The sequence below is a fragment of the Phyllostomus hastatus genome, unplaced genomic scaffold, assembly GCF_019186645.2.
Source record: "Phyllostomus hastatus isolate PE091 unplaced genomic scaffold, TTU_PhHast_1.1 phas_scaffold_78, whole genome shotgun sequence".
In the NCBI taxonomy this organism is placed as follows: Eukaryota; Metazoa; Chordata; class Mammalia; order Chiroptera; family Phyllostomidae; genus Phyllostomus; species Phyllostomus hastatus.
In genome coordinates, this window is record NW_025334041.1 from 1,612,456 (window position 1) to 1,625,140 (window position 12,685).

The 12,685-nt window shown below is 66.6% G+C and overlaps 1 protein-coding gene across 7 annotated transcripts in view; it reads right to left on the reverse strand.

Moving 5' to 3' along the window:
- Positions 1 to 12,685, reverse strand: part of GRB10 (growth factor receptor bound protein 10) — a 113,702-nt gene that overhangs the window by 48,077 nt on the left and 52,940 nt on the right. For all 7 annotated transcript variants that reach the window (XM_045828933.1, XM_045828931.1, XM_045828934.1 and 4 more), the window contains one exon: positions 4,075 to 4,165. Coding sequence is in view for 5 of the 7 variants with exons in the window: in XM_045828931.1 (XP_045684887.1) it covers positions 4,075 to 4,165 (91 nt within the window). In the remaining 2 variants the exon portion in view is untranslated. The remainder of the gene's footprint in view (positions 1 to 4,074; positions 4,166 to 12,685) is intronic.

The following is a 12,685-nucleotide window of genomic DNA, read 5'->3' on the forward strand; positions in this document are numbered from 1 at the left end:
GCCCGGCGTTCTCACTGCTCTGGGAGTCCCCTCGGCTCTGCAGCCCCCTCCCTCCCTCCCGCCCACCACCCTCGGGCCGCCGGGGGTCCTTCCACCACCTCCGCAGCCCTGACTCTTCCGGAAGGTCAGGGAGCGGGCGTCCCGCCGTGCGCAGCCCTCTCGGACCGGCTCCTCGCACTCAGTCACGCGCACCTAACGTTCCCCCGCGTCTCTTCAGGGGGTCACTGCTCCTCTCTTCTGAGGGCCGAAGAACGTTCCGTGGTCCCAACAGGCCGCAGTTCCCTCGTCCGTCACCTACCGAGGGGCGTCCTGGTGGCTCCCAAGGTTCAGGAGGTTTTTATGGAGAAAGCTGCGGTGCACGCCGTGTGGGGCCTCTGTGAGAAAGCGTGTGTTCAGCTGCTCTGGGCAGCGAGCACTGGGAGGGGGGACTCCCGGGTCGCACGGGGAGGCTGCGTCAGTTCTGCGAGCAGCTGCCCCGCCGTCCCCCATGGGGGCCGCGTCCCTGCAGTGACGGGCGGGGGTCCCCGTGGCCGCGCGTCCTCGCCGGCGCTGGTGCTGCCGCTTCGTCTTTCTGCGTCTGCAGCACGCGGTCCGTGTCCCTCGCATTTGCACACTCACTGGCCTGCGGCCACCATAGTCCCCTCGCTTCGGTCCCCCCCGAGGGTTCTGCTGGTGGAGGGCCGCGTCCCCCCCCCCCACCCCCGGGGGCCGGGCTGGAGGCCTGCCGTCGTCGTCGGGGGAGGTGGCGCACAAGACCGGCTTTCGGACTTGCTCCTGTCCGCGGAGACCGTCTTCTCGCCTTCACGAATACCCGGTCCTCGTGTACATCCTTCCTCCCCCCCTCACCCGCTCCTTCGAGTGACTCGATTTTTATGCCTCCAGTCTCCACTTGTCTTTCTTTGGAGGCTCAGAGACGGAGTCTGGAATGCCTCTCCCAGGAGGCCTTTCGCAGCCCCCCACCCGCAGCCCGCCCCTACCCCGTCCACGCTGAGCGGTGGGCATTTGCGTCGCGGTTGCCTCCAGAGCCCACGGGGGAAGCGGGGGAGGGGGTGTGTGTGCGCTACAGTGTGTGTGTGTCGCCTCCTTTGCACTCCTTCTTGACTTCTGATTCCGCCGCACTGGGCGAAAGGCCGCGGCTTGCGTGGAACAGATTGCCTAAAACGCCGCCCGGCTCTCGCTGCACGGCCCCCTTCCCCCCGAGTTCCCCAGACCCCAGAGAAGAACCGGGGGTCTGTGCGCCGTCTGCAGGCTCCGTGCGCGTCGCTGGCGCCTGAAGCCGGTCCGCGCTGCTCTGGATACCCTCGGAATGGCCTCTTTATTTTCTACTTTCTGCCTGACAGCCTTTTTCCTCCCCCCCCCACATTTTTTGGTCCTTCTCTGCTCGACGTTGGTTGTTTTTATTAAATATAAATGCCCTTCTGTGTTTTTTTTTCCCCCTGCTAGGTTTGAAACGATACATGTTAGACATACTCTTTTGGTAACCACGGTCAATATTTCAGTTACACATTATATTTTAAAGTACATAACTCAGCATACTTTCCCCAGCCGAGTCTCAAGTTACCCCACACTCCCCTTCCCGCTGGGGCCCTGCTGCGCCTTAACGACTCGCTGGACAGAGCCCCTCTCCAAAGACACACACACACAGACTCCCAGCACCTAATTACCCCAAGTTCCAGTGTGACCCCGTTGCAATGATGCGTGTGGCACTGGACCTCGGCACCACACCCCTGCCCTGGACACCATTGTGTCCGGCCCCGGACACAACTTCTAATAATCCTGCCGTCAGCCTTGCCAGCAACAGATTTTCTCAGTCTCGGTCCAGAAAGGAAAAAAGAAAAAAAAAGAAGAGAAAGAAAAACCCTTTATGGCTTTCCCTAGCTGTTGGGATACAATTTTCCATAGAGCTCTTTTCCTCCCTGCACTTTGGAAACCCTGCACCCCCCCTCCCCCCCGCCCCCGCCCGAGTCCACTCTCGGTCCAAAGGCTGAGCCCGCGTTGGAAAATCTGGTTTTTCCCTCCGGGTTGCCTCTGCGCCTCCCGCTTTCTGGCACAACGCAACGTGCCTTCAGATGGGAGCCGGCCTTCCTTTCTCCTTTTAACCCTTTGAGTGCAGAGTGGGGGTGGGGCCCCTTGCACGCCTGCCGGCTCCCCGCCGGAGCGTCTCTTCAGACGCCCCCCGCCCCCTCCCCCGCCCCCGCCGCCGCGCCCCGGGGCCTCCCCCGCCGGATGCCATCCCGTCGGCGTCTGGGCCCGGGGGCCGCTCTGTGGCGCAGGGAGGAGGCTCCGGCTCATTAATCTTCTTTAGACCGAATTTTTAAAATGCCCGTAACTAGATATTTCATTCCTGAGACGTCTGAGGAGCTCTTTCTCACGCCCGCCCTGTTCCGTCCTCGCCTCTTTCCCCTGCACGTCTCGCCTCCCGTCCTCCCGTCCAGGCGTGAGCCCGTCGTGCCCCCGGGCCTTCCCTGCGAGTGCGTGTCGGCTGGGCCCCAGGACCCTGCTGGCTGTCCGTCTCGGCAGCGGGCAGCAGCTCCGCGTGCCGGGGTGCGGGTCTGCGGCCGGCTCCAGGGTGCTGGGCTGTTTGCGGGGGGCAGGGGGGGGGTAGGGCCCGGGGGGCCGAGGCTGGTGGGCCGGCCCGGCTCACACACGCCGTTCCCAGGGTCCCTCAGGAGCAGGGGCGCTGCACCCCAGCCCCCACCTGCATGTAACGACCCGGGCCCTCACCGTCCCCCAGGGCCTTGACGCCCAGCGTCGGGGTCGCTCGCGGACCTGCTCCGGGCACACGTTGGCCCGCGTCGGAGCCAGGCCGCCCTCGGCTCTCCCGCCAGATGCACCGTGCGCAGACAGGAGCGCGGACTCGCGGGGAGGAGGCCAGTGTCGCGGCGTGTCGCACGGGACGCACCCCCACAGAAGCCGGGTTCCGCCTGGAGACGGGTTCCCTCCACAGGCTCTGTCTCCCTGCCCATTCCGGGGTGCCAGGGCATGCCAGACGCCTGGCATCTACCACCCACTGGGGGCCCCTCCCCAGGGAACAGCAGCCCTGCTCCCCCCCCCCCCCCGCACCACACACGCCCCAAATGGCGTGACCCGCGGGGCAAGCAGCGCCCCGGCGGCACCTGAACGCCCCGCTCAGAGGCGCGGGAGGGACGGCGGCTGCACGAAGCCCTTCCGGTGCAAGCACTGACACGGGTCTCACACGGATGTTAACACCAGCACTTAGATGGTTTTCCTTCCACGAGGCCGTCTGTAAGCAGCCAACACGTCACGGATTCTGAGGTGTCAGAGCCGACGCTGACACGCAGGCCGGCTCCCCTCGCACCATCCCCGCCGGGAGTCTGCCCGAGGGCGCCCCCAACCCCGTGCTCGCCCCGGGCGCCCTCCCGGCACCCGGGACCCCTCTCCGCCTCAGGCTCAGCTCTCGGCTTCTGTTTTCCCCGAAGGTCACCCTCTCTCTCATCAAGCGACCTTTAAAAAACCGAGTGATCCCCGTCCCCGTGAGTCCCAACCCTCCCGCCTCTGGTCCTGAAACTCTCCACTGACCCCCCGGCCTCGCTCACGGGTCCCGCTCCATCCCGTGACCCATCCGACCAGCTTCCCGGCCCCCCACCCACGGCTGACACCTCACTTCCCAACCCCGGACCCACTCAGGCCCCTTCCCTTCCTGCCCACGGGGACGCCCCAGGAAGTCACAGGGAGAAGGAGCAGGGCCACAGAAAAGCAGCGAGTCACCAAGGGCCCCGTGCAAACGGGGGCCGGGGGCAGACGCGCCGGGCCAGGGTCACGAGGAGGTCACCCAGAGGAGGGCCCCCCCGCCCCCCCAGCCCAGGGAAGTGTATTCCTGTGAAGCCCCGGGACCCCTCCCAGGAAACGGACTCTGAAGTTCGCTCACTGAGGACAGTGCATTGGAAGGTCGCCCAGGAAGACGCAGCGACCGAGTGTGTGTCCGTTCTCCGGAGGGGTCTGGTGTCTTCCGGGGGAGAAAGGTGAGAACCTCCTCGCGCGAGCAAGAAGAACAGCAGCGGGCAACACCGAGTCCCAGCAGCGCCACCCTGGTGCGGGTGCGTGCGCCCTTACCTGGGGGATGCGCGGGTTGGCGAGGCCGGACCGCGGAGCTGGGTGCCGCGGGCTCTCCTGGGCCACGAGGGGACGGCGGCTCCGCCGGGTCCTGGGGGGGAGACGGGGGCAGAGGGTTCTGGTCAGAAGGCGCACGGCACCGGCCACGTCCACCCCGACCACCCCGCACGTCCTTCCCTCCCGGCCCCTCGCTGCCTCGTCGCCGCTCTGCCCGCGGAACCCCCCAGTGACCAGTGACGGGGGCTTCAAAGGGGCCGCATAGGGGGACGTTGGTCCTGAGAAGTGCAGGCCGCGTGGCGAGGGGGTTCGAGGAAGTCGCTCCCCCGTGTTTTCTGCACTGAAATCGCTTTTTCTCCGAGTAGCAATTCGAGAAGAGTCGTCGTCTGCTGCTGGATCTGAGCAAGCACTGTGCACACCCAGCGTCGCGGAGCAGGCGCACCTTCCGAGACAATGGCCGGGTCGCAGCCGCACGCAGGGGGTCTGGGACCCGCCGTGCAGGCCGTTCTCTCACGGTCCCCCCTTCCCGCCCTCCCCCCCGGCCCCGCCCCCGTGAAAGCACAGGGCGCTCGTCGGCATTGGTTCGGCCTCATCAGGGTGAGCACAAACATTTCAGGCAAAAGCTATCACAGCAACAGGATGACCCAGCCCACCGCTCAGGGAGAACGTGGGATTATGATCAAGCAGGCGACATACACACGGACACGTATGAAAACAACACGGGCCTTTTGACAGTGGTAAGACGGTGGTAACACATCAGCCGTCATTGCCGAGGGCTGGGGAGAGACTGGTTTTGTCTTACAGATTTAAGAAACCCGTGGCGTTTTTATAACGCGCACTGACGCCTCGTAGTCGGGGTTTAGGCCTGTGCTGAAAGCGTAAGGTGTGCACAGACAATCTCCCGTGAATGCCAACACGACACAAAGGGCCACCTGCACAGCCGCCAGCCCCCAGGAGGCCTGCATGGGGGCCGTGCGCGCTCAGAGGCCGGGAGGAACCACCCGGGACGGGCTGGTCATGAAGACCCCTGCCCGACAGCGGGAGGTGGCCGGCAGTCACGTCCGAGGCTGCGGCTCCCCGGACAAAGGTCCGTCTCCGCCGCCGGCGAGGCCATCTGGAGTCTGTACGCCTCGGAGACAACGTGCTTTTAACAGGCAGCCTCCTGCTGCGCCTCCCGCTCCTCCTGCAGCCCCCTTGGGGCGGTCTCTGGCACCGGAACAGGAGTGCCCGGGGCCCCTCACTGCCGCCGCGTCTCCCGAGTGCCCGCTCTGGGGGCGCGGACGCCGCCGTCGGCACACACCAGTGCAGCCCAGGTGTGCGTGCGCCTCTCTGTCCGGCCCCACCGCCCAACCCCAGAGAACCCTCACCCCGCTTCGCTCTCTCCCTTAACCCACAGCAGTGAGATGCACGTGACACCCCCACCATCCTCGCCCACGGGGCACCCAGGGCGTAGGATAAGTATCTGTGAAACGGCCCTACCCTGGAGCGTTCTCTCAACCCACGGGGGTTGCACCTCCTGGCAGCTTTCGCCAGTTTGGCCCAAATAAACTCGTAACAACTCTCCACAGGTCCGGGTGTCCCTTACATCGACAATGTCACAAGCTGAGCCGGCAGTCACCCCGTCCCACGCCTGTGCAAAGCAGCCTGCCCCAGGTGGGAAGCTCCGCGTGGGGCCTGGGTGGGCCCCCACGGTGCAGACGAGGGCACCGAGGCACAGAGGGCTCCGCCCACCCCACTCTCACCCGAGGGTGAGGGGTAGCCCTGGGTGGGGCTGGAGCCCAGGCAGCTGGCTTCAGAGCCCACACTCCTTCCCACCCACACTGCCTGGGAAACTAGAAGAAAAAAGCACATTCATTTGGACAAGGTGCCTTGTTGCTGAAACGGTTCCCAGGAAATCTGGGGAAACAACACGGCCCCTAAGGTCCTGGAGATATTTCCACCCCTCTCTCTTTTCTCTGCCTTCGGAAGTGGATTTCTTTGTGTTTGTCATCATCGTGTGTGTAGTCCCTGCCGGTCGTGAACAGTTAGAGGGTGAACAACGCACCAAGAGGAAAGTCGAAAGGAGTGTCTTGACCCTTGTCCCGTCAGCTGGGTGTTCCTTCGGAGAGAGAGGGAAAAAGAGGAATGCACACGTGTGTGTGAGTGCGTGTGCATGCACGCCACGCCTGAAATATTTATGGACGGCGTCCGAGAGGCAACCGAATCACATGGGGGCTGTTACAAATGACCCTGATTAAAAAGTGGAATCTTGGCCACATGGCAAGCGGCGCTGGATTCGAACCCAGCTTTCTGAAATGCTCCACGTCAGCACGCACCCCCCACTCGGCATCCCCCCAAGCACATCTGCACCACGGCCCCTCTCACCGGGGCCCGGCCGGGGGGGAGGGGTGCGGGGGGGCGGCTGTGCAGCACGCCCGGGTGCGGTGAGGACGTGCAGTCAGAGAGGAGGGGGCCGACCCCGAGGGCCCCGCTGAGGCGGGGACAGGGTGGGAGGCAGCACTCTTCCCAGCTCCCCGAATCCAGCAGGGACCCCTCGTCTGGGCGTTCCTCCTCCGGTTTCCACGATTCCTCGGCCAACATCCCTCCACCCAGCGGAGAGGAGCAGCTCTCTCCCTCCCGAAGTCGAGAATGACCTATTTAAGTTTCTGGAAACGTGGGGCAGTTAGGAAACAAACAGGAGCCTCGCCCCGGCGACAGGACAGGAACCACCGGGCCCCGCCGCAGGCCACACGCGGCTGAGATGGGAGCGGGCGTGATTTTGTGTTCCGGGTCCCCCCTCAGCCCCCCAGAAAAGCACTGCAAGAGGTTAACTTAAACCCTCGGTCGCTGTTCCTCGGATTCCAAACTGCCCCAGGGCACGCCTTTGGTCGCGTGCAGGCATCGGGGAGCACGGGCACCCATCACCCGGGGACCTTCGTGCCCGCCACCCTGTGCCCCCTTCAGGTGACCGCCTTGGGGTCCCCGGAGGTTGCACGAGCAGGCCAAAGGTCGCCTGCGTGTTTCCAAGGGTCCGCACTCACGCCGCCGAACCGGCACCGCTCACCCCGCGGCCCCCAACCCAGAACGGCCCGCGTCCTGATAGCCGAGGGGCAGGTCGACGCCGGACGGTTCTAGAACTTCCTCCTCGCCTCGCCCCGCGGTTTTCACGAGAGGGTCTCGCACGCCGAGGCTGGACGTTTTCTTGCCGGCTGGCTAGCTCTGCGCCTTTGCTCTCCTGGGCCGCGGCAGGCCGGCTGCACCTGCACCCGAGGGCACGGGGGCTCCTGCGCACCCACCCTGAGAGGGGCTGCTGCCACCCCCACCGCCCACCCCCGCTCAGGGGCTGGGTCCCTGGGTGACCGGCCGAGGGCAGCGGGGACCCCTGCGAGGGTCCGTCTGCCACGTGGAGCGCGCAGAGCAGGGCCTCGCCCCCGGCGCCCCGGACCCCCGGGACGAGCTCCCGCCGGGTGGGGCCACGTCCAGCCTCTTCCGCACGAAGCACACGGCCCCCGCCACGTCTGCCTTTGGATCCAAGGTGACGTCTGGCTCCCCGACGTCGAAGCCGGTGCAGCGACAACTGACCGGGCTTCTCCTCGGGGGCCGTGGCGTCCAGCCTGCTCCCTGCCTTCCCCGCCGTCGGGGGGACTCGGGACACCCACCGGAGTGTCTCCTAACTTCTGGTCCGCCTCCGGTGGGACCGCCTCCGGTGGGACGCTCTCCTCCGTCTGGCCGTCCCTCTGGCGGAGAGTGGGGAAGAGAGGGTCCCCCGGCCCCCCGGGGCGGACCAGCTCACCCAGGCCCCTTTGCTGCGCCGTCTTCCCTTCCGCCCAGCCAGGAAGGTCACGCTTGTCGCTCGTGACATCCTGCACAGGTGTCCGTCCGCTTCTGCTCGCCCGGTGCCTCGGCCCCACAGGTGCGCGCCCGCTCCCGGGCCGACGCCCCGCCCCTCCCAGAGCCGGCCGGCACGTCCGTGGTCGGCAGACGCGCCTTCCCCACTCGCTGCCCCCACGGACACGTCAGGGGAGTTTCAGAGTTTGCCTAGACTGCCACGACTTCCACTGGGAATGCTCACTCGGGAGCGAGCGGGCCATCCCCGCCCACCACTAACACGAGCGTCGGCACTTGGTCCTCCGCCGGGGTCAGGTCGTCCCGACGGAGAGGGCACAACTTCCCACCCCGTGTTTCAAAGGGGACGGTCCCCGGTGAGCTGTCGAGTCCCAGAAGTCCCCTCCTCGCCAGGAACGAGGACCCCGGGCCCCCTGGAGACTCGTCTCTAGAAGACAGGCAACTCTCTAGAGGCCGCCACCCTGTCTGGGCAGCACCGCCCCGCTCACCCGACAGGAGCACGGGAGGCCCAGTAAAACCTGAGTTTCAGACAGACAACTGCTAACGTTTGGGGTGTAAGTGTACCCCACGTATGGCTCAGGACCCCCCTACACGTTTCTGTGGTGTACCCGAAGTCCGCCGGGCCCCCCACACTGTACCCGGAGGACTGCCCGGAACCTGAGGGGTCACAGGACAAGCCCCGGCACTGACAACGGCGCCTTGGCAACCGGCTCACCCCCTCATCCGTGAAATTCCTGGGTCAACAAAGAAACACACTTTCTAGAAGCTTCCAAAAAGAATTCTTGAGAAGCCAAGAAAAAGTGCAGCGATTCGAAAAACGGGGGCATTTATCACACAGTGGCCTCACGCCAAGGCAGCTGGGGGAAACTGAGTCTGGACCAGGACAACCACTCCCGGCGGCCCTGGGAGGCTGGGGCGAGCGCGTGCCCACCCTCTAGGGGCCGCCGGCCCCGGGCCGGGCGCAGGGTGCGGCAGCGGGGACCAGAGGGAAGCTGGTGACCGGTGACCGTGCTGGCCAGGCCTGCTCTCAGGGCCGGTGTGTGGTGCCGGGGGTTCCTGCTCGGGGCTCAGGGTTGGGGTCTTGGGGCCGGGAGGGCGGTGGTCTCGGCAGGCGGTGGGGACGGGAGGGAGGGGACGAAGGTGGCTGCCAGGGTGCTGCCTGCCTCAGGAGAAGGGACAGCCCCGAAGCCCCGTGACCGTCCCTTCACGGCTCAGCACCGGCCCCCGGACCTACGTGACTCGAGACCTGCTTTCCGAGGTCGGACTCGGGCCCAGTACAGCGGGGCCGAGGTGGGGCCTCCCTCCGCACAGCTGAAGACGTGGGGCCTCTGGCAGGGGCGGCCTGGCCCGGTGATCTCATGCGAGCGGCTCTAAGCCCTGCGGGCGGGAGGGGGGCGGGCGGGGGGCCCGCGGGGGTGGCCTCGGCCAGAACTCCGGTCCTCTGGCTCCGCGGGCTCGGCGAAGGGGCGCCAGCAGAGAGGGCGGGACCCGGGGCTGCCTCTCCAGCTCAGCAGTGCTGTGCTTCTAGAAAGTTCCTACGTGCGCCACGCCCCAGGACTCGCAGGAATGTCCCTGGCCTGGATCCTCTGGGCCTCTTTCTGGCCCCAGGCATGGCACCCCCCGCCCCCGGCCCCTCTTGACCCTCCCGCCCCTCCCCGAAACCTCCTGCAGTCCCAGGAACACGGCCAGTGCCCAGCACCGGGACCTCCGACCACGGCGGGGTGGCCGGGGGGTCCGAGTCCCCCGCTCCACTGACAGAGGACCCGTGGTTTGTGTGCTTCGTTGTGACCCCCACCTGAGCATATTTTCCACGGATTTGAGAGGGAGAGAAAGAGAAACATCGACGTGGGAGAGAAACACTGGTTGCCTTCCACTGGGGCGCCCGGACTGGGGATCGAACCCACAACCTCCTGGCATAGGGGGCAACGCCCCAACCCACTGACCCACCTGGCTGGGGTGAGGACCCGAGGTTTTAGAAATTACACCTGAGACGCGGGTCGGGGTGTGGACTCTGGGCTCTTGCAGGGAACCGAGTTCCCTGCCCCAGGATGTGCCTGTTGGGATATTGACTGCTTTGAGCCGGTTACTTCTAAGAAACAAAAGACTCAGCACAGAACAAAGACGAACCTTCACCGTTCCCACCACCGCCAGGGAGAACGCAGACAGAGGGCCCGCTCCGGGGGGCGGGGGGGAGCCGTCCTCACAGGTGACTCAGGTGGGACGGGGGCCAGGTGCGGCAGACGGCGGGGGGGAGCCCTCCCCGTGCCCCCGAGTGGAAGGCGCCCCCGCAGACAGCTGTCCCCCGTTCGGGAACACGACCCTCGACAGCCCAACACATGTCCTTGGGAACACGTGTCCTCGGGTCCCGTGTGAACACGGCACCCCCACGTGCGCACACGTCACGGATTCGGCCTCTTGCTCCTGCGGATCTGTCTCGTGTGGGTCTGGTTTTTAGTCCAGCCGGAAGAACTTAGCAGGGAAGAAGGCGAAAGATCCCCGTCCCCAGCCTGGTGACAGGGTCCACGCGCCCGCCTGCAGGACAGCAGGCGTCCGGGTGTGGTCAGCACGGGGCGAGGGGCGCGCCAGCCTCCCCCGGGAGAGTGTGTTAGAAATGCTGGCCCCCAGGCCTGTCGCCCTGCTCGGTCCCCGCCACGGGGAGGGTGGGGCCTGGGGCCCTCGCCTCAGGTGATCCTCTCACGAGGTATGTTCCGGGGGCCGCCTGCCTGGCCCCATGTCCCCGACGCCAAGCCCACGCCTCACGGCCCCTGTGCTTCCCCGTCCCTTGTGCTCTGCCTGTGGAATCCTCACCATCTGGAATGTTCTCCGTCCCACCCTCCACGCACACCATCCATTCCTCAAGGCCTCGCCCCAACGCCACCGCCTTTGGGAGCGCCCTCTGACTGTCGGGGGGAAATGCTCTTGCACCCCCTCCTCCCGCTGCCCTGTTTTAGCTCGGGGCGGGGAGCCGCAGGAGGGCGAGCGGACCAGTGTGCTCCTCCACCCCCGACCTGGTGCAGGGGGGACAAGGCCCGGAGTGGAAGGAACGCCGTGGCCCGCTGTCACCGGCACCCCCCACTCTGCCAGAGCCCACCACGAGACGCGGGGCAGCGCGGCCCCGGCCAGCCGCCCGCCGGCCCCTGCATGCGGGGGAGGCAGGGCACCTGCCCCGCCCCGCCTCGCCCACACCGGCAGCTGAGCGGCACCAGAGGCCCAGGGCGGACCCGCTGGGGACCAGAGAAGGCCCGCTGAGCCGGGCGGCAGCTTCTCTCGGTCCAAAAAAGGAAGCCACACTCACTCCGAGAGCAGCTGGGGAGTGCGGCGGTCAGTGCGGCAGCTGCTGGGTGACAAATGGGCACGCAGGGCTCTCGGCCAGACCCGGGGGCCGGCCAGACCCTGGGGGCCGGCTCCCCACCTGTCACCGTGTCCTGGGGCCTCAGGCAGCTTCCTGCGCCGCCGTGCCTCCCTGGAGTGGAGCAGCGTCTTCGAAAACGGGCTTGAGGGGGGACTGAAACGGTGGCAGGGAAGGAAGGGCTTGCCTGGGGCAGAAACCCCCGGGTGTTTGGGGAGCAGAAGGTGCCGGCAGCACTGGCGGCCGGGATGGGGCGCCTCTGAGAGGGACCTCTCTCCGGGGGGTGTCGGGCTGTGCCTTCCGCCCTGCCCTGGGCACAAGCTTCTCGGGGACCCGGATGAAGGCACGGACAGCCTTTGCCGCCCTCGATAACTCTGCTAAGAGACGCAAAACTCACAGCCACAGAGACCAGAATGTCTTTGTCTGCGTGAACCCTCCACCTAAAGCCACCGGCTGCAGGCGTCATGTGGGTGAGCTTTAACTGCTCCAGGCATACAAAACCCACCCACTGACCGGCCAGCCAGCCAGCCATGAGGAGGGTGGTGTGGGGAGGAGGGGGCCAGCCAGGGGCCCTCGCCCGAGGAGGGGCCTTCCCAACACAGATCATGCAGCTCCCCCAGGCCCCACCCCACGGCCTCCCTCCAGCTGCCCCGGCCAACCCCACCGCAAGGCCGGGGGAAGACTCATGACCCGGGACCCCGCCCTGCAGGACCCCGCCGCTCCCCACCCGTAGCACCCCCCAATCCCCGGCCTGCAGAGCCTGATGCGGGGGAACGCCACCAGACCCCCACCCCACCCCACATGGAGCAGGCAGACGCCCCCGAAGGCCCCGTGGGGAATGCAGTCACAGCCCGAGTTCGTCGTCTCACACGAGCCCCATGAACGACGCTACTTGGGTCCAGCCGGGGGCCCTCAAACGGCGGCCCCTCAGCCCCAGTACAGTGACCACACCTCAGCCAGGGGCTCTGCCTGCCCAAGGTTCTCTAAGGGGGGGGGCTCGTCGACCACCGGCCATAAATGCTCTTGTTCGCCCAGCGCCTGCTCCTGCCAGCTGTGTGCAGGCCTCGCCCCGGGGGCCTCAGACAGACACGGCCAGCTGGCCGGGCGAAAGTCCCATGCGGACCCCCTCCCCACCACGCAGGCGGCGACGGTTTGCGCTGCAATGGAGGCAGACGCCGCGGTTCCTAGGGGCCAGGCCGGGAAGGCAACGGCTGCGTTCTCACTCACGTCCTTTCGTCACGGGCGCTGGTGTCACCCCCACTCTCGCAGACAAGGAAAAGGGGGGAAGGGGATGGGCCCAGGGCCCCACAGCTAGTTACGGCATGGGGACCCCAAGGCCCTGGGGCAGGAGACAGCCCTGACCAGCTCCATACAGCGGGGCACCCGCCGCCCCCCCCACGATAACTAACCAACGACGCGAACCCCTAAAACATCAGGCGA